Source organism: Engraulis encrasicolus, chromosome 2, assembly GCF_034702125.1.
Source record: "Engraulis encrasicolus isolate BLACKSEA-1 chromosome 2, IST_EnEncr_1.0, whole genome shotgun sequence".
Lineage (NCBI taxonomy): Eukaryota > Metazoa > Chordata > Actinopteri > Clupeiformes > Engraulidae > Engraulis > Engraulis encrasicolus.
Window position 1 is genome coordinate 19,268,735 of NC_085858.1, and position 26,364 is coordinate 19,295,098.

The following is a 26,364-nucleotide window of genomic DNA, read 5'->3' on the forward strand; positions in this document are numbered from 1 at the left end:
TCTCCTCTCCTCTCCTCTCCTCCCCTATCCTCTCCTCCCCTACCCTCTCCTCTCCTCCTCTCCTCTCCTCTCCCCTCCTCTCCTCTCCTCTCTTGTCCTCTCCTCTCCTCCCCTATCCTCTCCTCCCCTATCCTCTCCTCCCCTCTCCTCTCCTCTCCTCTCCTCTCCTCTCCTCTCCCCTTCCTGTGTTGTCTCCCAATGGGTATCTGCTCATGTCTCCACAAACCTCCACGTGTGGCTCCCCTCCATCCTCCATCCTCCTTTCCATCTCCACCTCTCTTGTATCCTCCACTCCCTCCCTCCATCCTCTGCTGCTGGCCTGCTGCTATGTCTCTCAGTGTGGTGTATCAGGATGGTTTTTATGGAGCCGCCGCTGACTTATACGTAAGTAAACCTCTGCCCCAACCCCACCCCCCACCTCTCTTTCAGTTCAGAACACCCTCTCTCTTTCTTTCCTCTCACTCTGCCTCTCTGCATGTGTGTGATGAGTGATGAATGACGCTTGCAGAGTGCTGCCCAAATCTGAACAAGTGGTGGTGGATACACAGTGACATGCAGATAGGCATGTGACATTTGCATGGTGCCACAATATTGAAGTCAACATGGCAACGATTTGGGACAAGCCTCTTCAAAATAGCTCTGAATCAGTGTCCATTTCTGAATTGGCATCCATTGAAGAAATATGCTGTATATTGTATAGCCTACATGCATGCACATAATGCCTGTGTGGTGCACTGTTCAGATGTGGACCACTCTGTATTGGTGTCTGTGTGCGTGTGTATGAGCCGGTCAGGATGTGTGAACCAGATGTTTTTGTTCTCTCTATAGACTAGTGTTTCAGGAGTCAGTCGTTAGTAGCAGATTGCCTCAGGTAGGGTCAATACAACCCCAACAATGTGTGCATTTTCTCTTCTCTTAGATGATCTTTGCCGTGGCTTTGAATTTTATTATTCATTTATTTATTTTAATGTCACCATTTAATCTCACCTCTCTTTTCCTTGCTTTAAAAAAATAATAATAACAATGAACTCACTGGAATCTCCTCTTGTTGATTATGGGGATGGGCTGAACTAATTGGCATTGTCCTGCATGTCTGCGGTTTGGCATGTGGTGTTAAGGGTTCTTTAATCCAGCAACAGTTTACCATGCTGAAACATTTCCAATGCCTTCTTTTGCCACAGTGGCGTGTCCCTCACCGTGGCACGAAGCATTGCAGTGTGTTTAGTCAAAATCGGAACAATGACAGTGTATACAGGTTTATTACTAGCCAGGGAAATCCCATGCTGCTTTGCGCTATTGCATAATTCCGATCTGAAAGACAGCATGAATTATTATTTACTATATTATTGGAATATTGACAGTGGTATACGGGGATATTAGAGGTTTCTTATCGCAGTATGGAAACACCATCTTTGTATTACATGCGATTTATTGACAAACTAACGCTCTTGGGGCACGAGTCTCTTGAATTTTCCTGTCTTCAGTTCAATACACTTCGAGGTAGGGCTGCACGATTATGGAAAAAATCAAAATCACGATTATTTTGGTAAAAATCATAATCACGATATGATAACAAGATGAAATATAACCAAGAATGCATTACATGAGCAAAATAAAATGAATTGTAATAATTATGTAAAGGCAATAGCATGAAACTTAAGTGGACAGATTTCTGACCAGAAACACCAGCCTGTCAGTATGTTCTGGCTTCAAGGACGCTCTCAAAAGTAGGTCACTATTGCCACGATTAAATCACGATTAAAATCATAAATTCGATTTCACTATTTTATCACGATTTTGATTATTTTTCGATTAATTGTGCAGCCCTACTTCGAGGTCACGCTATATGGGACTTCTGCCACTAGCCACAGACCCCATGAATTAGTTAGTACTCCTTAAGGACGGTCTAGTAACCTTAACGGCGGCCTTTTTTCTCCAGTTACGTATGGCCGCTCAATCTTAAGCGTCTTCCCAAGAGAAATACGAAGCTTAATATTCGTATTGTACATGTGTGTACAATCTAAAAGAATCCTATAGGAATATATTCAATATCTATAGCTGCCTTTGCTTTCAAGCTAGCAATGAAGGCCTTTGTGAGCATCACCAGCAAGCCACACGTAATCGTCTAGCTTTGATATCTCTTCTTTGAAGACTTGCAGCTATAGGCGGCCAGTAGCAGACCCATCCCCCAGCCTTTTACACTTACAGCATGACAATCAATAAATGCATGCACTTACTACACTATCTTTTATCTCCTCTCGTGATCTCTCTCTCTCGCGCGCTCTCTCTCTCTCTCTAGCTCTCTCTCTCTCGCTCTCTCTCTCTCTCTCTCTCTCTCTCTCTCTCTCTCTCTCTCTCTCTCTCTTTCTCTCTCCCTTCTCCGCTCCCACCTCTTTTCAGATCCTATTTCTGTATCTCTTCATCTCTCTGGCCTTGATTTACCATTCTTGCTGTTGACAGAGGAGCTTTGCTCTCTCTCTTTCTCCCCGTTTGCCCTTCATCCACTCCTCTTTTCTCCTCTGCTCTTGTTCCCTCTCCTCTTTTCTCCTCTGCTCTTTTCTCCTCTCTTCTCTTCTCCTCTGCTCTTTTCTCCTCTCCTCTCCTCTGCGCCTCTCCTCTCTTCTCTTCTTTTCTGCGCCTCTCCTCTCTTATTTTCTTCTCTCCTCTCCACGCCTCTCTGCACCTCTCCTCTCCTCTCCTCTTCTCTCTGCGCCTCTCCTGTCTCCTCTCCTCTCCTCTCCTCTCCTCTCCTCTCCTCTCCTCTCCTTCTCCTCTCCTCTCCTCTCCTCTCCTCTCCTCTCCTCTTCTTCTCTTCTCTTCTCTTCCTCTCCTCTTCAGGGCTACAGTGGAATGCTGGGAGTTGTAGTCAATCAGGGCACTAAATCAAACTGGGCTGCTTGGTCAGGGATGCATTCACACTGGGGATGCATGCAGTGTATTTAATCAAGGCGGTGTGTGTTTGTGTGTGTGTGTGTTTGTGTGTGCGCGCCTCTCTCTGTGTGTGAGTGCTTTTCGCTCTTCCTCTCCTCTGTACACCTCACTCTTTGAAAATTGACATTGTATTGTGTATCTGTGGTAATGTTTTTTTATGTACACAAATGTTCTCTTTGTGGCCAAACCATGTCCAAAACCATGCCTCTTTGTGGCTCAAACCATGTTCATTTTTCAACAAAGGGAGCAGGTCCTGGAAAAAGTCTAAATGCGGAACCAATGCCTACAACTGTGAAGATGAATCAGGCGAATGCTAGAAAAATTGCTAACCCAGGGGGCTGTTTTCGAGCGCATTCATATCACGGGCAAATGGCATGCACTCAGCATGTGGCCCCGGCCGTTGTCATTATTCAGTGAGCTGACGGGAGATTGAGTAATGCTGTCAACCTCTCCATCATCAAAACAATATTTCACTCCATTTTTTCCTGTCTGCTAACCCATACCTCTGTGGCCAGAGGCACTGTGGGGGAAAGCAGCCTTCCAAAACACTGAGTTTTTCAGGGTTTTGTTATATGTAGGCAAGGTCATCTGAGGTAAAATAAGCCGCTACTGCTTCTGCTTTTCGGTTAAAAATATTTTTTTGCGACTAATGGCATTATTTACTTCAGTAATTTTAGATGAGAAATGGATGCGCTTCTCAACAAATTACTAGTTTGGCAAGGATTTAATCTGGCTCTGGGGTATTTTCATGAGGGATTGCTCCTATTCTTGACATTGATATGTGACATGGATTGGCCTCAAAGACATGTCTCTCATTTCATTCTTTCTCCATAAGATTTCAATCTCTCTCTCTCTCTCTCTCTCTCTCTCTCTCTCTCTCTCTCTCTCTCTCTCTCTCTCTCTCCCTCCCTGCTGTAATCATGTTGACCTGACCCCGTGTGTGTCTCCTGGTGTGTGTTGTAGGGAGGCTATGCTGCCTATCGCTACGCTCAGCCTGCTGCTGTAACCGGGGCGACCGCCGCAGCCGCTGCAGCTGCCTACAGTGACAGGTGAGGGTCATACAGTTCCACCGTGATGCACGACGGACTTACCCCAGCCTTAAAGTGCCCCCACCTCTTACACAGTGGCAAGCATCCGGGTTCAGAAAGTGAAAGGGTCATATAGTATCATGATGCACAGGCGACTCACCCCGACCATGAAGTGCCTCTGCCACTCACATGCTTTATCCATCAGATTTTGAAGCGGTTACAGTATTAAATTGAATTATTTACTACCTATATAAGATGCATCTGGTTGGTTTTCCATCAGCAGAACGTTTCCAGAGAATTAGAGCGGCCCTTTTTTATTTGCATCTTTTTAATGCGTTCAGTAGTTTTCCATCAACATTTTAGCGGAATATAATGCACAGTTTGTGATAAGAACGTAGGAAAGAGAGAATGTCCTGCTCAAGACGCAACATGAACTGTCATCACTTGTTTGAGCAATGTTCATAGCTTCTGCAGCTGCGTGGCTTTCCTATATCGCTTCAAACCTTTCCCATCAACTTTAGAGATACATCTTTTTCCAAAACCATCTCATCCAGCTAAATAAACTTTAAATAAACTTTTAAGACCAAACCAGTGTTAAAGCGATATAACGCAATATAACCCATCGCATGTGTTGCACTAGCTTCTTGTTGCAGAGGCGCATTGAGTTAAAACTAATCATGTTTTTGATGGAAAAAGTACTGCAGATAGTGGCAAACATTCCAGGTTCAGAAAGTGAGACAATCTAAAGAACCAGCTGATCCTCACTTCTGTACCTCGTCAACCACGTTGATTAGCTAAGTAGTGAAATCACCTGCTGTTGGCAGCACAGGCAGAAGGAATGCCTGGCAGGATTTTTACCTTCTCAGGTGCTGATTACACGTATGTGGATATTTGAAAACACATTCGTTTTGGCCTCTCACGTAAACAAGAGTTTTAGAATGAGCATTAAAAAAATATCCTATTTTGGGGGATAAAACGCACCTGTCACAATAGTTTTTATTTTTATCCACATGTCGTGGTTACATGTAAACGATAAATATATCTGCATTTAAAAATATCAGCATACTACCACCTAAATCCTGTTTTTCCACCCCAGCTCAGAGACACTTCAGCGGCCTACCCAGCCCAAGAAGAATAATGACTAAGAGGATGCAAATATTAGATTACCGGTGCCCACTAATGAGTGGGACATATGACTCAAGCCAAGCAAACATATTCATTTCTCAAACACAAACTGAATGCTTTTGTTTTCTATCGAAGAAAATTGCTTCACTGTTTGTGCATGAAAGAAAAAAATTTATTGCAGACTGTCCAGCAAGTGTATTCATACCAATTGCCATGAAAACACAACAGTTTTAACAGTTCATTTCATTTTGATAATGGTGAATGTTAAGAGTATCATAACATTGCATTAAGACTTTTGTTCAGTCTTTAGTCAAAATCGCTGTGCAATTGTCCCACTAATCCCCATTGTGTGTGCATGTGTGTGCATGTGTTCCTCTCCTCAGTTATGGCCGGGTGTACACCACAGCAGATCCCTACCACGCCCTGGCCCCCGCTGCTGCCGCCTATGGAGTTGGTGCCATGGTAAGGGCCTGGGGCCAGCTCTTACTTACCTCACACACACACACACACACACACACCGCACCTGTGCCACAGCACTTACTTACCACACACACACACACACACACACACACACACACACACACACACACACACACACACACACACACACACACACACACACACACACACACACCGCACCTATGCCAAGCAGGACAGGTCGGACACACCCACATGGCCAGCTGCCTTTGTTTACCATAATGCTCATGTTGAATACATGTTTTTTTTAGTTTATAAACACAGTGTTGTTAGGAGGGGCAAGACACTGCCAGCCAGCCATATGAGCTAATTTTTTTGACTGACAGTGGTTTCCAACAATGAGAGGTTGAGTTGTGCGCAGCCAGGATCATGCAGCCAGGGGGAAAAAAAAACTTAGAACCCATGTATAGAAATGGGCTGTTCCTACTAGCGCCCAGTTCTGTCTTTATACCTAAAGCTGTGCCGTAGCTTGGTTAAACTGGGCCACACCCACATATACAGTCTGATTTTATCCCTTAAAGCCATTGTTTTTATTTGTAAAGAAAGTGGCATTATTGTTGGGGACCCCTTTCTGGGCAGGCTTGCTACAAACTACTGTTAACTTGCTTGTTTGGTCTATAAAATGTCAGAAAAAAATGTCCCTTTGGGCCAGGATGGCCAGGATGAAGCTTTTTCTGACATCTTGTTTTGGGCTTCACATGCCTTGTTTCGTATATTTTGAATTAATCTAAGGGTTCTGCTTGACTTTGTTTATCAAATGGTTCTCCTGCCTTTCCCTCACCCCTGTCTCTCTGCCTGTCTGTCTGTTTTCCACAGGCTAGTTTATATCGGGGCGGATACAGCAGGTTTGCTCCCTACTAAACGCCACGCCACCCTCCTTGCTCCCCACGGATTGATTTCCCCTCCTCCTTCTCTCTCTCCCTCCATCCACTCCTCCCTCCTTCAGAGAACCCCCCCAACTCTCCTCCTCTTCTTGCTTCCCTCCTGTGCTCGGGACCCCCCTGGTACAGAAGCCACACACACACACCCACACACACTTGCACACACACACACACACACCCACACACACACACCCACACCCACACACACACACTCCCACAGTTAGTCTGTCACAAAACAGGAGGTGACAAGGACCAGTGATGGACAGTGGCAGCAACGTTTTGCAAAAGACTGCAGGACACCAACAGAGAAGACGGACGGCCACAACATGACCGTTCAGAGAAGGAGGACAGAGAAATCGCTGCTCGATTATTATTCTCTCTTTTTTGTACACACTACAGCTTTGCAATCACTATTTTGTGTTCGAAATGAGTCATTTTACAGAACCTTTGTATTACCGCTGACACTAGTATTATGTTTAGTGAATCATTGTGAACATTGTCTTTTTTATTACTTTCATGACCACCCCAGTCACACGTGTACACACACACACACACACACACACACACACACACACACACACACACACACACACACACACACACACACACACACACACCACATCTCCATGCACAGTTTGGCTTTTCAAGCATGTACTATCAACTTTCATTTTGACAAACCATGAATACTACAACGCCAGGGGACTCCCTTCGTCTTTCCGATACATTTCAAAAGGGCACAACCATTATGTTTGGGAGCAGAGTTCTCGAGGACTGACTTCTCGTAGCGTTTGAAAAAAAAAGGAAAAAAACAAGAGCAGCAGAAAATTTCCAGCATATAAACTGACTCATCTTTTACATCATAAGGATCATGGGCGAAACCAAATTCTTCATTATTTTACAATCAACTCTACCGCAGCGAGGAAAGAACTCTTTGAGACTGACAAGGAAAAGAAAACAAAACCTCTTGTTTTTGTTCTGCATTACCTCATGTTTTTTTTTTTCTTTGATTCTAGAAAATGTTTATTAATAATGATGACTGATTTACAGTTAAAGAAGTCATGCAAGGGGACAACAATTAAGTAACTTTTAAATGAGCAACAGTCATTATTATTATTAGACACATTTTCTGGTCTTGACTTTCAGGTCTACTAGTATTATATAACTATTATAAAATTGTCACTTCTTTTTCAATATTTTTAGTCTCGCAAGCATTTCAATCTGTATCATGTATCCACATTATCTTGTCTATCTAAAATGTCTGCATCTTTTTGGCTGAGAAGGACTCACAGAGCAAAAAAAGGAGATACGATCGATTCTTTCTTCAGGAGCAAACCATGAGCAGCTCTGAGACCCCTATGTGTGAGAGAAAGAGAGAGAGAGAGAGAGAGTTTGTGTGTGTAAAAGAGACTGCACAGCATTCCCTTAAGCGCACCAACCTCTTCAAACGTCACGTCTGGAGTGACCTGTTAGACCGTCTTTTTAGAGCCCATCCACCGCTAGAGCCCATCCAAGTACACTAAACTAGGAGCCGGACAAGTTTCACAGACCAGATGGGAATTCTCAGGGCTTCAGGACAGGGACACCAGCCGAGCTGAGGGGGGGCGGGAGACCTTTAGTGTGCCCCCCGACACTTCAAAAAAAAAAAAAAGCCAGTGGTGCTCCTACCAATTTAAAAAAAAAATCATTGTAGGATATTTTATTTTTTCTGTTATTTTTTTTCTGTTCTCGACTTTTTAATTCCAATCCATCAGCTCGTGCAGATGGCCTCCCCCTTTTTTGCGGAGGGGGGTTACGAGGGACAGTGCAAGTCACGTACACCTATGCTTCCTTTTTCTCTGTGTGTCGGGTCTGTTTGGGAATGTTGTAGTCCAGTCCAGTATGTACCAGAGCTTACTGCCTCAGTGCTCCCCTTAAAGCAGGATGGGACAAACCTGTATAAACCTTGTCTCCCTCTCCTGTGCTGTATAGCCCATATACTCAGACTATGTTATTATTGTTGCTACAATTATTGTTATTATATTATTGCTATTGTTTTTTTCTTTTGGTTCCAAAGATTCTCTAAAAAAAAAGCACATTTTCTTTGGTCAACTGTATACACGTATGATTATCCTTTTAATGGTTGATGTTGCTGTTATTTTAGCTTTTTTAAAAACGAGAAATCATGTCTTTGCATGTCTGTTTAAAAATGACATTGTTGCATCAGAAGTGCTTCAGAAGCACCTTGCCTTGGAGGGAGACACCCGACAGCTTCACAAGGAAGAAGTGAACGGGAGAGGAGAGGGAAAGAGAAGAGCGTGAAATGTGGATTGGGTAGACAGAACGCTAATTTATTTAGAGGTTTTTTTAATCATTCGTAGCAACCACTCCCTCAAGGGCTGACCGCCTACACTACAGTACAAAATGTTAACACGAAAGAAGACTTTGAAGAAGCAAATGAGGTCGTCCGTATTTTTTTGACAAGCAAATACCTCTCGCAAACCGTGATGTGTGGAGACAGCAAGCCAGTGGTGAAGTGGGGGAGGGGAGAGATTGCAAGCTATGTGTCTGTCTGTTTGAAGAGGGGGCGGATGACTGTGGATGTGTAGACGGCTTCAGTTTTTAACGTCGTGTGATCTCCCCTCTCCTCAGAGCCACGAAGATGATAAAGGCCACCTTGACAGGTCGCAGGAGGACAGTGTGACACTTTTTTTTTTGTAGAGAAACCCCAGCAGTGTAAATGTCACCGTGGCTGAGAGGAGTAGATGAGGAGGAAATGATTGTGGCCGAAGGTGGTTGAGAGGTTGAAGTGTAGTGGAGATAGATGAACACTCACAGAGGCGTGCTCTTGGGACAATAACCCAGGCTGTGGCAGGAGCTTATTGGCCCATTCAGTTGGACGTTGGATTTTGTCAGCGGGGTTCTGAACGCTAAGAGGAAACAAATCTGTTGAAGCCTAGGAGGACCTATTGGAGGACTTGAGGTGTTTATAGGCAGCTTGAGCTGAGTTTCGTTTTGTCCTGTTAAACCCACTCAGACTCTATATAAGTATTAAAACGGCACCAGTGTAGTTTTTTGAGAGGGAGGCGGACAGAATCGGCAAGCAGTTTCACTTGGTTGTTCTCCTTTGTTTGGTCTTGGCAAGAGGTTGAACCAAAAAATAATAATTCTAATTTTCAAGTAATAAACTTTTTGCTCAAGCCAAACCTGTATATTTGACATTAGATTAAAGGGAGGGGGGACGACCTTTTTTAACTAGTAACTGTCAGCTGTGTTGCTCTGAGGTCTACATAATACTTCAGTGTTGTATTGGAATTGAATCTGAATGCTGTTTTTAATTTTTTCTTATTTTTTAAGTGTTTGCAAAATGCTGGGTCTGGGATGTTCATTTCAATAGAAATATAATCCTCCCAACGGCCTTCTCGTGTCTGTCCGATTCACTTGGCCTCCACAGGCAGATGATGGCACCAAATTGCGCAGGTCAAAGCCCGGCCGCCTGCCACGCAGTGCTGCTTGGTGCTGGTGGGCTGTGATGTCTGAGGGCCACATCAGATCAGATTGTCTATGCTGTGATGTATGTCTCCCTCCCTCACCCTCTCCCCAACCCCTGGCCCCCAGGTCCAAGCCTTTCTGTAGCTGACTATGACTCTATGCCCCCTGAACCTACACCCAGCCACCCGCCCACTCCTCTATCACTCTGAGTTGGCTCCCAGACTCTGCAGCCTGCTGGCTGGATGACTGTGTTACCACCTCTGGCCAGCACCAGTTCTCCAACGGATACCCTGAGTGCAACCCAATATGTGACCTTGCCTCCTCCACTTGCCTCCTCCACTTGCTTCTCGTCATGATGACATCACTGACAACAGCATTATATTTCAATATCTTGCAAAAGCTCAATTGTAAAGTCTTTTTCTCATTTGCAATTGGGATGGTGAATGAAAAACAGTCCCTCAAAAGTTGTTGTGGCGAGGCTGACAGCTGGGAAACTTTATCGTTTTCTCCACGGAGGAGGGGCCAGGAGGCGGGACGAGGAGACAAGCACAAGTGGAGGAGGCAAGGACACATATTGGGATGCACCCCCTGCCTTGCAGAGGAAGTGACTTGTGGGCTTTTTCAACTTTGACCTCTGAACTTTTGACCTTGCCCCCGTCCCTGTCTGCCTGCCTCCCTCCCTTATAGCTTTCCCCCTCCCTTAACTTTCCGTTTACGATTTAAAAAAAGAAGAAAAAAATAAACGTGACTTGTGTATTTTTTTGTTTTGTTTTTGTTTTGTTTTTTCAAGATTTACACCACATTCATGCCTGCCTTTTTCTGTTATTGTTTTTGAATGTACATATAAACAGTTGGTTTGGTTTTTAAAACTGGTGTCATGTCTGTTTATTTTCAAATGAGTCATACAGTTTCTGACCTTAGGACTGATATAATGTAGTCTATTGATTTTTGCTTGCACTACAATGTACTGTGCAGGGTATGATTGCAGGATGCAATCCAGAATTGTCCCCAGAGATACATGGATTTGACACGGTTTCTGTGGAATATTATCACCATTTCTGGTCACAATGTTGTTTTTGGATGCGCACATCTTTAACACAACAAAAAATTGATTAAATGTTATCCAGAACGCTTTCAACTCAATGTTTTAGAGACAGTTTTCACAGTTTGGTACAAGCTTCTTCACTGGCCCAATCTGTTGAAACTGGTGTAGGCCTAATAAATGTTCTCCTATTTATGTAGTTCAACATTTTCTTCAAGAGGGTTCGATTGATGAAAAGTAATTTGTTGTAATGGTTTTTATTAATTAGTTGAGTTCTGTCTGAGGAACTCTGCCTGGCTGACTTTCGAAAAGCCAGGAGGTTAACTGCCTCTCTGGTGTGGTGTCCCATCACATTGAAATTGAAGTGGAGCTTAATTGAAGAAGTCAAATTCAGGGCAGTTAAACGATGGAGACTAATTAAAAACTATGGATCTCTTTTGTGCGCGTTGAAATATTGAGATCGACCGTGGGAGGGGAATGTGTGGATGGCAGCGAGGCCAAGAGGATCTTTTTTGCCTGTGAGAACATGAAATGTCACGGGAGAAGGGATTTCATTAGAGCAGGTCAACTGTAAAGTACTGCCAGGTCAAGGCAGCGCTGACACGCATGATTCATAACGCTATATGCTTGACTCTGCCAATGCCATTTCTTTGACCCCCACACTGCCATGTTTCTTGTTGCCATAGTCAACGCATTAGAGTGTTGAGACTAAATGTGCTTACGAAACACAGCTATGAATAACGCCTCTCGGCTATATGTGTCAGACTCCTCTACCGGGATGAGTAAGAACCATACCTGTTCTGTCAGGCACAGTAGGCCTAATGTGAGGAAACCGCTATTGTCATACACACACCTGCCAAGGCTTGTGCTGTGTTGCACTGACAAAATGCAGAATACTACAAACATAAGAAATAATTCCCATAAATTGATTGGAATAGTATGTTAACATAAGTTGATTGGAATAGAATGTTAATTAGTTGAAAATAGGCCTAGTACTAATTATAATAATAATAATATGATTAATAATGATGATGCCATATTATTCTATAGGCATATTATCAAGTCAAGTCAAGTTTATTGTCAATTTCTTTACATGCACTGGTCATACAAAGAATTTGAAATTGCGTTTCTTGCTCTCCCATGCAGACATAGACTAATCTAGGTAAGGACATAGACAGTATAGACATAGACAGTACTCATACATGGACATAGACAGTATGGACGTAGACATTGCTCATACAGACATTTAAAGTGCAAGACTGGACAACAGAAGACTTGTAGAGAACATACATTAAGAGGAGGTATTTTGTTGTTCTTTTTTCTAAAAGTCCTTTATAGCGTTCTGACATAGTAATAGTAGCATTTGAAGAAATAAATAATGACGATTAAAAAAAAAAAAAAAAAAAAAAAAAGGGATTTTATTAAATACACCAGCAGCAGTATGTGCCTGTGTGTGTTTGTATGTCTTTTGTGTGTGTGTGTGCGTGTGCGTGTGTGTGTGTGTGTGTGTGTGTGTGTGTGTGTGTGTGTGTGTGTGTGTGTGTGTGTGTGTGTGTGTGTGTGTGTGTTTAGTGCAGGTAGAAAGTGCGGTGTGCGTCTGTGTGTGTGTAACTGTGTATGTGTGTGTGTGTGTGTGTGTGTGTGTGTGTGTGTATGTGTGTGAGTATGAGTTGTGTGTCAGTGTGTGTATGTTTGGGTTTAGTGCAGAAAGTGCAGTGTGCTTGTGTGTGTGTGTGTGTGTGTGTGTGTGTGTGTGTGTGTGTGTGTGTGTGTGTGTGTTGTGTGTGTGTGTGTGTGTGTGTGTGTGTGTGTGTGTGTGTGTGTGTGTGTGTGTGTGTGGTGTGTGTGTGTGTGTGTGTGTGCATGTGTATGTTTTGAGTTAGTGCAGGTTGAAAGTTCAGTCACAGATGTAGTAGTGCAGGTGGAATGTTCAGTCGCAGATATGGTGGTGGGGATGAGGGGGGGGGGAGCGTTGTCAGTGGCCTGGCTGGCTAGAGGCTGACAGTGAAGGGAGAGTGGGTTGAGTGTTCAGTATCTTGATTGCTTGATGCATCGTGCTGCTTGCAAGCCTGGTGGTACGGGAACGGAGGCGCCTGTACCTCTTTCCAGAGGGCAGGAGGCTGAACAGTTTGTGTGCAGGGTGGCTTGTGTCTTTGATGATCATCAGTGCTTTTCGGGTGAGGCTTGCGGTGTAAATGTCCTGCAGGGAGGGGAGTGGTACTCCAATGATCTTCTTCGCTGTGTTCACAACACGCTGGAGTGTCTTCCTGTTTTTCTCCGTGCAGCTTCCTCCCCACACTGTGATGCAGCTGGACACGACGCTCTCTATGGTTCCTCTGTAGAATGTTGTCATGATGGAGGGTGTAGCACTTGCCTTCTTTAGTTTGCGCAAGAAGTAGAGACGCTGATGGGCCTTCTTCGCCAGTGATGTAGTGTTGGTGGTCCAAGAGAGGTCGTCGCTGATGTGCACTCCAAGGAACTTGGTGCTGCTCACTCTCTCCACAGCATCACCGTCGATGGTCACAGTGGTGGCAGTTGTTTTTGGACCCTCTGAAAGTTGACAACAATCTCCTTGGTCTTGTTGACATTCAGCAGGAGGTTGTTGTCTTTGCACCATCTGGCCAGCAGGTCTACTTCTTCTCTGTAGTGGGTCTCATCGCCCTTAGTGATGAGGCCCACCAGTGTTGTATCATCCGCAAACTTCACTAGATGGTTAGTGCTGTGGGTCGTTGTGCAGTCATGTGTCAGCAGCGTGAACAGCAGGGGGCTGAGAACACAACCTTGCGGAGCCCCCGTGCTCAGGGTCAGGGTGCTTGAGGTGTTATTCCCTACCCGTACTGCTTGTGGTCTCTGCATCAGGAAGTCCAGCAGCCAGTTGCAGAGGGAGGTGCTGAAACCTAGTTTGTCCAGTTTTCTGATGAGTTGTTGTGGTATTATGGTATTGAATGCTGAGCTGAAGTCAATGAACAGCATTCTCACATATGAGTCTTTATTGTCCAAGTGGGTGAGGGCTGGATGGAGGGCAGAGCAGATTGCATCCTCCGTGGATCGCTTGGCTCGGTATGCGAACTGGTAGGGGTCCAGGGTGGGGGGTAGGGTGGCTTTGATGTGTGACAGGACTAGCCGTTCGAAGCACTTTATGATTATGGGCGTCAGTGCTACAGGACGGTAGTCATTGAAGCATGATGGTGATGATTTCTTCGGCACGGGTATGATGGTAGCAGCTTTGAAAAGTGATGGGATGACTGCTTGCTCCAGAGAGATATTATTACAATAATTTATTGTTCAATATTTTAATTGGCTATCATGTTATTAATATTGTTAAGTGTCTGCAAGAGTAAGTTGTTTTATGCTTGGCAGTTGTGTTATGGTGGGGCAGACACTGACTCTGCTTTTACTAGGTGAACTAGAGTGCCATCCTGTGGTATGATTTAGAACACCATTTGAAGAGTTCAGATGCAAAACCCCCTAACTCCATTTCTGAAGGCCTGTACTTCTATATTTTTAGAGAACCCCGTTGTTGGTTTGGTTTACATTCATGTACCTGATAATCCATATAAATAGTTATATTACATAAATAAAATAAAAAAATGTGCAATTTTGATAGCTTGAATTAATTAAGATTATTTTCTGAAAAGGCATTTAGGGGGTTTTGCATCTGAATTCTTCATTTCCTCTCATCTTCTCCTCACAGCTGCCCCACAAACAATCGGCGGGATCGATGCACCAGCCATACCTCAGCGAATAACATTTTCAAGAATTCAACACGATATAATTTTATTCAAATAAAGTAAAAACTGTACAAAATAGTCAATACATACAATCAAACAATGGTGTCAAGGTTTGTCAAGAAAAAAGGCTGTTGCTGGGCCTAGAAAGGTCAACCTAAAGGTCAACATGTATAATTAAACTAAAGAATTTCCTCCACACAGTATCTCCGACTATCAAGACCTCAGTCCAAGCAAAGCTGTAGGAGACAAGTCTTTTGGCCAGTTATGAAGATGACCCAGGCTGAGGCTAGGCTACGTACATTCAGTTTGTGTTCAAGGTGCATCCAGGTGCAAGCTATGGAGGAGTCCAGTCTAAAATCCTGTGGCAGGAAAATAAAAAGGGCGAAAATGGCAAAACTGGGCCGACTGTAGTATGAATTAGTGGGTGGAATATTGTTACTGCATTATTGTGTCAGTTACCAACGCTGGGTCCATAGTAGTCGTCGTAAGGCTCGTTGATGTTTGTGGTCTGAGGCCTCGGAATGGAATAGTCTTTATCTGGATCGATTTCCTGGAAGCAAGAGCAGAAAGGTCAGGCGGTGTAATGTGCTTACCTTCGTCTATGCGCGAGAAAATGTTATTGCATAAACCGGCCATTGATTTTGTTACTGAGCTGACTATTGGATTTCCTCACATTGTTTCAAACATTGCTCACTGGGCTGTCTGCGGGCATTTTGTCAAATTGCACACTTACTGTCATGGAAAATCCTGATTCATATGGGGACCGCAGTACAGGTTCACTTCTTTTACCTGAAAGAGTAACATTAATGTGACATATTGAATGAAAAAATAGAGTTTAATTATTCCTCATAGTTTCATTCATTAAAAAAAACAATTCAGCACTTGTATTGCTCTGACAGTGAATAATCTGTATTAACTAGCCATTACTCCAAAAGTTAAAAGTTTAGAGTTACTCTATTACTTTACCCTGTTCTCATCAGAGTTCCTTTCTTTCCACAGACCATTCATCACACTTTCTCCTTTTTCTCTACCACTATCACTACACCACACTCTCTCCAGCGTCATCACCATCATCATTTCCACCCAGTTGTATAAAGTAAAAGTAGAAGTTTTCTTACAGATGTAATTACAACACTAGTGGTATGACATTACCAAATTGAAACCATGTAATACTACTAGTGTTGTAACTACATACATATATATATAACAGTACTTCCACTCCTACATCTCTGTTTCGTCCACCGTCCACCATCTCTAAGTCTCACCTCCTTTCCTATTGTCTGCAGTGTCGTTCTCGAAGCTGCCGTTGTCTCGGCCCCCCTTGGGGTCGGGGCTGGTGGGGCTGGGCAGGCTGCCCATGCCGGGCGAGGGGCTGGTCCAGCTGGTGAAGTCCAGGGGGCTGCCCTTGGCCCGCCGCTCGCCCCGGCACAGGAAGACCAGCTGGCTGACCCCGTGGCCCAGCAGCAGCACCCACCCGCTGGACACCAGCGCCACCGCCAGCACCGGGTCGTCCCAGCCGGGCTGCCGGCCCATCTCGCGGTTGCCGCGGGTGAGCAGGGCGATCCACACCACCCATAGGGCGGCCACCAGCAGCGCGGTGCCCAGCAGCAGTGCGGCCTGCGTGTGGCCCTCGCGGCTCCACGACGCCGTGTGCCGGTAGCTGTAGCCGTAGGTGCGCCGCGTGCGCCACACCAGCCGCACGGCCAGGACCAGTGTGGCCGCCAGCAGGCACAGCACGTAGATGAGCAGCATGGCGAACTCCGGCTGCGAGTAGCTGCACGGCAGCCGGTCGCGCACCAGCACCACCAGCAGCCACTCCACCGCGATGATCACCTGCACCAGCGACAGCACCAGCACCGTGCCGGGCTCGGCCCAGCCGCGGGCCACTGCGAAGCCCAGCAGCGCCAGGCAGCGGGCCAGCAGCGCCGAGAAGCACACAGCCGACAGCACGCCGAACAGGAAGAGGCGCGTGGGGCAGGTGCGCGGCGTCAGGCGCACCACGAAGGCGAAGGTGAGCGCCAGCAGGCCGGCGGCCCCCAGCAGGAACAGCCCCAGGGAGGCCACGCTTCCCCCCGAGCCCCGGCCGCAGTGGGAGCTCCGCAGCCGGCACGAGCAGAAGCAGCAGCGCCACAGGCCCCACAGCACCAGCCCCAGCAGCAGGCTGAGACCCAGCACCACCCCCAGCGCAGCCAGGCTCTCCACCACGATGCCCCACGCCGCCTGCTTGTCACACAGGTTAGAGTAGACGGGGTCCAGGCCTGGCCCACAACCCGGAGCCGGAGCGGTGACTATGGCTACAGATACCCCGTCTGTGGGGTCACCGGGGCCCAGGCTGGAGTTCCGCACGGGGGGTGGGGCTGTTAGGGTGACGGGTCTGGTGGAGGTGGAGGTGGTGGCGGAGGTCTCGGCAGAGCCTGTGGTAGTGGGGTTTAGGGGAGGCGTGAGAGTTGCGGATGCTGCTGGTGGGCTCAGCGGGGCGGAGGTGCTGTCGGCAGCGTCGGCCGTGAGGGAGGGGATGGCGGTGGAGGTTTGGCCATGGATGGAGGGGAGGGAGGTGGACAGGAGCAGGAGCAGGAGGAGGACACGTGGGGATGGACACGTGGGCCAAACACTCGCCATTGTTTTCAGTCTCATGATTTATGCTCCAATGAAAAAAATTTACTTCTCCTCTCCCAGGCTCCTGTCTCTTGGGCTGTTTGGGGAGTCAGTGGAGGTTTGGATGGAAATCACCTGAAATGAAGGTAATGTGCAGACATTAGCAATCTATCCCTGTGTGGTACAAATCAGGGTCACAGGGCACGGCAGTGCACCCTGGTGGCTAATCCTAAGAATGTGTAACGTTAACTCAGTCACAATGTGTTTTGCCTATAACAACTGCTATGAGGCTGGATCTGTTTTGGGTGTCCCAGGTCCTTGGGACCTAATGTGACTGGCAGACATAACTAATTGAACCCAACACATATTGTATGCCTGGTGCCAATCTGGGTCACAGGGCAGGGTAGGCAGGGTATAGCATCGCATCCTGGTGGCTGGTCCTGAGACTGTGTAAAGCGTACTGACATGATCCTGTTTTGCTTATAACAATAGTAAGCTTTGGTTTTTGCTTTGGTTGGCAAATTAGGTTGCAGTCAAGTAATGCCATAATGGGGAGCAATTATGCAAGGGTCTTTGGGATAAGGAAAGGTCCCTATAAGCTATTTGTTGAGGAAGAAGCATTCATCAGTTTAATGTTCCAAGTGAGCTAATGGAGTGAAATGGTGTGCGTTGTAAAAAAAAATAAAAAAAAATGTTGAATCATCTTAAATAAAGAATTTGCTTTGAGTTGAGTAAACGTATAGGGTTTGTATGCGTCTTAGTGGAAATGTCCAGCTAGACATACTTTTAAATTCATATGCAGAATTTTTCATGAGCTTTTGCATATTTTTTGAAGAGGATATCAACAAATCTCTTTTACAGCTTGTCAAGATGGCCATTTTGTGTCATATTCACATAAAAATGGGCCTACATCTTTTATGTATAAAATGTATGTCTGTCATTTTAATTTCTTTGCTTGTAAACATCTAGCCTGCCTATTTTTGACACCAGATGGAAATTAACCTTTGTGATATAATCTGGCACATTAACTATGTTTGTATATGTTCATTCATGTGCAATGTCCTAAAAAATAAAAGTAAAGTAAGACATTTTTCATAGAAACATTTCATAGACACTTTTATGCAATGTATAGTACAGGAAATAAACAAGCCTGTCTATTCGTTACATTGCTCTTTTATCACAAATGGAGAATTTGTACATTAATCTCCTCTCAGAGTGTGATTTGTTGTGTGATTTGTGGGGCAGCTGTGGTTTAATGGTTGGGGAAGTGGTCTTAAATTCAGAGGGTTGTCAGTTCGAATCCCATCCTTCTTGGGAACTTCTACCTGCCTACAGCTCTATGGCTGAAGTGCCCTTGAGCAAGGCACCTATCACCACATTGCTCCAGGGACTGTAACCAATACCCTGTAAAATAACCACAAGTCAATTTGCATAAAAGCATCAGCTAAGTATAATGTAATGTAACGTAATGTAATGCACAGTAGCTAGCACACTTCATAGACCAGTCAGCCTCAATGCCATGAGGAAACTTGGTGTGTGTGTGTGTGTCTTATCTACAGGAAGCTTGATGCAGCTGGCAGTGCTAAACCAACTACAAAGCAGCAGAGATCTGAGGAGAAAAGACACACACAGGGCAGGCGGGCGGAGAGACAAGACAGGCAGGCAGACACGCAGAGCAGACAGAGGGTGCAGCCAAGGCTGTCTAGAGGGCTGAGCTGAGAGAATGAAATAATGAGGAATAAACAAGTCAAAACATGGCAGCAGAGGGGAGCGGGGACGAGGACGAGGATGAGCAGAATAGAACAGCCAAACAAGACACGAGGAGGCCACTTATTGCCAAAGAGGAAGCTCAGGCACATCACAACAAAGCAAAGAAGGACCAGAAAAACAGATTTATATTTATAAATAGCTTTTCCTTTATGAGGGAAATAAATAATACTTGTGCCACACAAATTAATCTCTATCTATTGATCAATTGAAGCAGAAAGAGAGAGAGACAGAGAGAGAGAGAGAGAGAGAGAGAGAGAGAGAGAGAGAGAGAGAGAGAGAGAGAGCACGAGGGGAAGCTTTGAAACAACATAGAGATAGTGCGGACGTGAGAGAGCGGCCAGAGATATATACTCCCGATAGCCGGCGCTCACTTCCTGCAGCTCATAAAAGGGCGCTTGTTGAGTGTCACTGATTCAAAGATGACATTTACTGAGCTTATCGCTGCCAGGGTGAAATTGGCCCTCCATCTTTGCCTGCACTGAACCAGATTAAGCTGCCCAGTAGAGAGAGAGAGAGAGAGAGAGAGAGAGAGAGAGAGAGAGAGATAGAGAGAGAGAGAGAGAGATAGAGAGAGAGAGAGAGAGAGAGAGAGAGAGAGAGAGAGAGAGAGAGAGAGAGATCCAGCCAGTTTGAATTCCACACAGCTAAACGTTTTATCTCAGCATTTGACCACTTCAGATTACTTGAGATTATTCAAGATGGTATGACTGGGGCCCTGCCGTGACTTAGTTGGCTGGGCACTGGACTGCTACGCGGGCGACCTGGGTTCGATTCCCAACCCGGGTCATTTCCCGATCCTCCCCCATCTCTCTCTCCCACTAATTTGCTGTCCCACTCTTCAATGTCCTGTCAAATAAAGTTGACCCCCCCCCACCCCCACCCCACCCCAAAAAAATAAATAAGATGGTATGACTGCGCCACATGCTATTTGGTTTGTATTGGTTTGTCTGGCACAAATCAGGTCTCTGCTCAAACGAGACACCGCCATATGAGCTCATGGTGTGTCACATCAAAGATGTTGCGATAAAGACAGGTCAGTTAAAAGTTCTGGAGTGTTGCAACAAGGCCATGTTTTTTTTTAAAGTGGAAAATAGCTGTAGGCCAACTTGGGAAAAACATGGAAAAGGCCTAAACGCAGCTATGTTCATATCAGATTTATAAATGGTATTTTTAAGTTACTGTTAATGGCTGACACACAGATACAGGTAACACAAATACATTATAAGGTCGTTTGGCCAAAGTAAAAAATATGATGGTACACACCTACAATCCAGCCTCTTCAGTGTTGTTGAACAGCATTAAATCCAGGTAGATAGGTCGGAGAGTCTGTCTTCGTTGAGCGCAACACAGGTAAATACTTTCATAGCAGTAGTTGTTTCACATGTGAGTGCCTGTCAGGACTCCATAGCTGTGGTTGTGAAAGAGAGAGATCTCTCTCCCAGTTGTCGATGAGACAGGGAACAAAACCACAGGAAGTAAGACAGGAGTGAAGGGAGAAGAGAGAAAGAGATGTAGGGGAAGGAGTGCATGGGGTGTCAAAGAGGAAAAAAGTGGATTGTTTTCACTCTTGCAGAATTTACATTGACAGCGTGTTAGGTGGAAGGGGAGTGGCCCTTACACACCTACACACACACACACACACACACACACACACACACACACACACACACACACACACACACACACACACACACACACACACACACACACACACACACACACACACACACACACACACACACACACACACACACACACACACACACACACACACACACACACTTCCCCATGATTCAATCTTACTTTGCCAGAGATGACTGGGTGGGGCATTAAAACTCCCCTAGGGGCTATGGAACAGGTAGAGAGAGAGAGAGAGAGAGAGAGAGAGAGAGAGAGAGAGAGAGAGAGAGCACAGAGAAACCCACTTTGGAGTTCAACACACACTTACACATCCACTCGTTTACTGTGAATATAATATTTTCAACTGAAGTTTTGAAGTTTGATTATAGATGTTGTTACATGGTTACCTGAATGATTCTTGATAGAAGACATTGTTGGACATCACACAGGTCGTTGCTAGGGTGGATTATGAGCAATTTGACTGACTCATATTAAATAACGATTGAACTTCCCGTTACCAATGCAACACATTCAGTTTATATGCTTGACGACAGGAAAATCACTGTGTGTGTGTATGTGTATGTGTGTGTCTGTGTGTGTGTGTGTTATGCCTCTTGTAAGCCTGCCTTTAAATTCTTCGGTCAAGTTCCTACAAGTTAAGGTGTGCACAGGGAGCAACGAAAGACATAAAAATCCCTCAAGATCTTCTTTAAGACACCTAAAAGCATTCTTGCCTTGTCCTCAGTTTAGCTGTGATTGTTTTTTTTCTATTGACCGTTAACTCTGAGTGGCTTATGTCAGAATGTCACACGATACAAGATTAAGAACATTCACACATAAAGAATCAGAGAATCAAGGTGGGGCTAGGGAGTAGGGACTGGTGTGGGGTGTGGTGGTGGGAGTATTCTTGCTCAATCAATCCTCCTCAAATGGTGTGTAATGGAAAGAAAATGTGCTTGTTGTGGAAGTGCGTGATGCATTGCCATGGTGTCCTGTCCGTCAGTGAATGTTAACGTTGCTTCCACAGAAAAGAGGAGGAGACACATTCACACTATCGCCTCAAGATTCCCCCAGTTTTTAACTGGGTGCTGAATCCCACATAAAGATAGGGCACACACCTACCACCTATGGGTGCAATCGTCATTACAGGCTGAAGGGTTCCACCCGATAGGTTTGTGGGCGAATAAACAAAGAAAAATGCAACAATAATAATAATAATACTTTCGTTTTATATAGCGCCTTTCAAAACACCCAAGGATGCTTCACAGAGTGTTGTGTTGGAAAGTGTGAGTGTGTGTGCGCGTCAGTGTGTGAGCGTGTGTGTGAATGCATGTAAGTGAAAGTGCTTGTGGAACTAGCAGCCATAAGCCTCCAGGAAGAGATGTGTCTTAAGGTGTTGCTTAAACATGGCCAGTGAAGGGGCATTCTGGATGTGGTCAGGCAGATTGTTCCAAAGAATGGGAGGAGCAGCAGCATGGAAGGCTCTGTCACTGGTGGCCTTGAGCCTGGTACAAGGGACGATCAGCTGGCCCTTGGAAGAGGACCGCAGGAATCTTGAGGGGTCATAGGGGTGAAGGAGGTCTGTGAGGTAGTGGGGTGCCAGACCATGGAAGGAGTGCTGCTCCATCCACAGGCCAGGAAACATCAGGAAACATTACAGACCAATGACATTGTCAGAGGATCGATGCTGTTGTGCTATGGCAGTGTGCTGTGGTCAGGGCTGCTGACAACTTTGGCCGGGCCCAGCACAAACTCAGCCCTTATGTGATTACAATACCGGTACAGGTTCTTGCATAATTTATACCAGAGGTGGGTAACACAAACCAGGATTTGTCCCTGAACTTCAGGCTACTTAATTGTGTTGCAAGTGTAATTTTTTGTGTGTAACTTTTTTTTTTTTTCACAAAACATGTCATATTTCATGTAAAACTGCATAACTTATATGTCAGGGGCCAGATAAGACGGCCTGAAGGGCTGTAAATGGCCCTTGAAAATTAGGTTCCCCATCCCTGTCTTATACAAACACCGTCTCATGCCAATTTGTCAATTTCTGACTGTCTTTGACAAGACTGCAATTTTTGACGTCGAAGGCATACCTGCCACGTCACATGTTGACTAGGTGGCCTAAACCTAGACCTTTGCCTAACCCTAATGGTCAGTGAAGTTATGATGCCACAAGGGGGCGCCTTTGAGGCCCATGTCACATTTTAACTGCAAGGGCATACCATAGACGTAAAAAATTGCAGTCTGGTGAAATATTGAGGAGTTGGGATGATGCACTGTAGTTTATACAGCAGTTATTCCACTGTACATAATGAGGTACAGGTAGGTTGTAACATCCTGCACGCCTCCCTCTCAAAGATCAATGTCGCCAGAGTACTAATTGGTCAACAAGCAACTAATCACTGGCCAAGTACCTTCAATCAGCGCCTCCTCAGCACCATTCACCAATCACCCACACCTGTACCAGAGACTTTAAAGACTCTCACTTCCTTCTTTGTTCGTGGATTGTTGCAGCATTTCTGTTGGACTCTGTGTGTGCAAGCGTATTTCTTCCACAGTCCTATTTAGCTGTTTGCTGTGTGAATTTTCTGCTTCAACCCTCGTGGCGTAGTTTTGTTTGTTCTCTGGTTTTTGAAGTAAACTCACTGAAGTGCACCGGAGTCGCACTTGGGTCCTGCCTCTTCATTTGTCACATAGGCAGATTGCGGTATACTGTAAGACTTACTCTGTACACTTCTGTTTTCACTTCATACACCTCTGGCAGTAGCAGATTTGTTTATAAAAGGTCAAGGATTGGGAAATGTTTATTTTGTTTGTATTTTTTCTGATGAGATTAAGTAGCAAAAGCTACCACAATGTACAGTAAGAATGTCATGTTGTAATGTCAGAGTAAGTATAATGTGTCATTATGAAAGCCCAAAGTCATTGGTATGCGATTAGTGATTCATTAATACAGTGGTCTTTGTGGGAGGGTGTTAGAAGGTTGAATGAAATGATCTCTCTAGTCCAGCAGAGAAGACACTACACTGAAAATATAGAAACCTTTTAATGAGCCTAACTGCATACGTACAAGGGACCGTCACATTCAGACAAAACAAACGTGTTGTACACAACTGTCATGTGAATAAAGGTGAGTTGTGGTGGGAGCAGGGAAGACAGGCGGGGGAAGGAGAAAAGTAGGAGGACAATTATCGGACAAAACATGATCTGACAACACATTAGTTAGTTTCCATTTTGTCCAATACATACATACAAACCCTCTCATTTTTAAAAACACCACGTACCGGTATATACAATGCAAAAAGCTACGAGACTAAGCAAGTACCAAAAGAGGTGGACCACACGCGGAAGGGATGGAGGGAGTAGGGTAGGGGGAAGGGGGGAAACTGGAGGGAGGGAGGGAGGGAGGGAGATAGAGATGGAGGTATGTATGGGGAGAGGAAGGAAGGGATGCAGAGAGGGAATGGATGGGAAGGGAGAGGAAAGAGGGAGGAAGGGATGGAGAGAGGGAATGGAGGGGAAGGGAGAGGAAAGAGGGAGGAAGGGATGGAGAGATAGCTTGTCTTGTTGATATAGAGATCAAACTCCAGTCATATCCTCATGCCTATAGAAGCATATACAGCACAACCCAGATATATGTTAAATACATCATTAGGCTTGACTAATATACATATGTACATGCATCGCCTTGAATGATAGTGGAGGGAGTGAGTGGAGGGTTAAGGGGTGAATGTCGAGGTAGACTATCGTGTGGAGTGCAAGTGCAAGATATCATAGGAGATGGGGGTTCTTCAGGGAGGATGGTAGAGGCCAATCGCGTCATCATTGTATCATACAAAGGTACATCATAAAAATAAAAAAGCATTATATAATAATAATAATAATAGTAGTAATAATAATAGACAATAATAGCTTTATATATGTGTGCTGTTAAACAGTCTGTGGGCGGCGGGAGCTGGTGCTCTTCAAGCCGCGCCGCATGGGTGTGCCAGCTGCACACATGATGCAAAGATCGCGAAAGAAGAGAAGGAGAAGAAGATGGAGATGGAGATGGAGAAGGAGGATGAGGAGGGCAGGAGAGCGCTGGGGGGCTGTTGGAGGGCAAGAGAAGCGGGCTGGGCCGGTCTATACAGCGGGGCGTGGTCAAAGGCGGGGCTTGGGTGGAAGGCGAGGCAGTCAGGTTTAGATGATGCCGTATTTGGCCAGGTCGCTCAGCTCCATGTCTCCAAAGGCTTCCCATGGGCAGACCACCGTGAAGTCTGGAGGGACACAAGATGAGGCAAGTGTGAGATCCCTCAATGTTCACAACTTTAGTTCACACAGGCCTCATGTACATGATGGGTTTCATTCCGAAATGTACACGTTTACATGACGCTTTCAAAGCAGAATTAAGTTTTATTCTGAATTAAATTGAGTTCATTCTGAATTAAATGCCTCATGTAAACGAGACCACAGTCAACTCAAATGTCTAACCCCAAAGAAACCATTGTCTCTCTCTACTAACAGTAATGTTGCCGCTGGTCTGGCTACTTACAGCAGCAAAAACAGAAACAGTATCTCTGTCAGGCACACTTCCTGACGAAGGCTTCATGCCGAAACGCGTCGAAGTATTTTAATCATGCTATGCCCAACAAAATAAAGGCATTTTAATTACAAAGAAGATGAGTGCCTTGGTATTTCTAAAACTTTTTTGAAATGACAGTATCTCTGTTTATTGATCTTCCCAATGGAGGTTTGTGCCGATTTCTAAATGCAGGCCAGGAAGTAACTGCAGAGACATTCTCCCTAACTCCCTCTCTAGGACTAGTGTCTCCGGGCTACTTAAAACTGTAAATGCTGTATTTCTCTGTTGCAGACAATGCTGCATATATGGTGGTCTATGTCTTATGTGTATTGGAATTCAATAGCGAGTGATTGCAGAGTTGTTGCTTGATGGTTCAAAATCTGTGAGAAAGTACATACCTGTGCCAAGACCCTCCATGCCTGGGATGTCATCACCAAATCTGTGTAGAGGAGACAACAGTATGACTTGCATGCCTTGTGATAATAACAGTGTGATATAATATCATCGTTTATCGGAATCATTGCTATGTGTACATAGTGTGTGTCTCGTCTTGTTGGATAGGAGAGCGAGGAGGATACATACCCCTTCTGTCCGGGCCTGGGGGCTTTGCTCTTGAAGGTACGGGTCGTCCTCTGCTTGAACTTGGGTGGTCCCTTCTTGGGTGTCGTTGGGCCGTTGGCTCCGGCAGGAGTGGAAAGTGCACCTCCTGAGGAGCTCATCCTTGCTGCTTTGCTGCAAGAGAAAAAGACAAGACCTCTAAAGATTATTCATAGGCATACAACACCTTTAGTCCTCCCCAGTCCTTGAAATGTTTCCATTCCTCCCCCTTCAGTTTCTCTTACACTCCTTTTTCTCCAAGGTCAACGTACACCTATTTTTCCTGACTGTAAAGGAATCGTCTCCTCCTCAACCTCTTGGCACTGTGCTCTTTGCCTTTAATCCCGACCAGCCAGCTTTCCTTCTCTTCCCCACTAATCTGGATTAGGGCAGCTTTGGCTAATCAGAGATTAACGTTGATTTCATCCAGCAGCCGCTTTAATTAATTGCCCTTCTTAATTCCCGAGGATTTACGGTGTGCCAAGCGTTCATGATGTTTAAAGAGGTAGTTTCCATGTTGCAGCAGTTGTTT

General features: G+C 45.2%; 3 protein-coding genes across 6 annotated transcripts in view; 1 reads left to right on the plus strand and 2 right to left on the minus strand.

Moving 5' to 3' along the window:
* Positions 1-10,197, plus strand: part of LOC134469896 (RNA binding protein fox-1 homolog 2-like) — a 54,739-nt gene extending 44,542 nt beyond the window's left edge. For 3 of the 4 annotated variants that reach the window (XM_063223930.1, XM_063223923.1, XM_063223942.1), the window contains exons 9-12: positions 339-384; positions 3,895-3,980; positions 5,468-5,546; positions 6,378-10,197. In XM_063223930.1, coding sequence (XP_063080000.1) covers positions 339-384; positions 3,895-3,980; positions 5,468-5,546; positions 6,378-6,422 — 256 coding nt within the window. In that variant the 3' untranslated portion in view covers positions 6,423-10,197. Of the gene's footprint in view, positions 1-338; positions 385-828; positions 872-3,894; positions 3,981-5,467; positions 5,547-6,377 lie in introns of all 4 variants that reach the window. The other variant, XM_063223937.1, reaches the window with a different exon arrangement.
* Positions 10,198-14,616: 4,419 nt separating this feature from the next.
* On the minus strand, positions 14,617-20,611 carry LOC134461078 (retinoic acid-induced protein 3). The gene is made up of 4 exons (XM_063213838.1): positions 20,312-20,611; positions 15,949-17,413; positions 15,417-15,472; positions 14,617-15,233 (listed from the first exon to the last, which is right to left on the minus strand). The coding sequence occupies exons 2-4, from the start codon at positions 17,315-17,317 to the stop codon at positions 15,135-15,137; spliced, it is 1,524 nt and encodes a 507-aa protein (XP_063069908.1). The 5' UTR covers positions 17,318-17,413; positions 20,312-20,611; the 3' UTR covers positions 14,617-15,134.
* Positions 20,612-24,594: 3,983 nt separating this feature from the next.
* LOC134461084 (retinal cone rhodopsin-sensitive cGMP 3',5'-cyclic phosphodiesterase subunit gamma-like) lies at positions 24,595-26,142 on the minus strand. Its single transcript, XM_063213851.1, has 3 exons — positions 25,818-26,142; positions 25,634-25,674; positions 24,595-24,930 (listed from the first exon to the last, which is right to left on the minus strand). Exons 1-3 carry the CDS (start codon positions 25,952-25,954, stop codon positions 24,854-24,856), a joined length of 255 nt encoding a protein of 84 aa, XP_063069921.1. The 5' UTR covers positions 25,955-26,142; the 3' UTR covers positions 24,595-24,853.
* Positions 26,143-26,364: the final 222 nt, after the last annotated feature.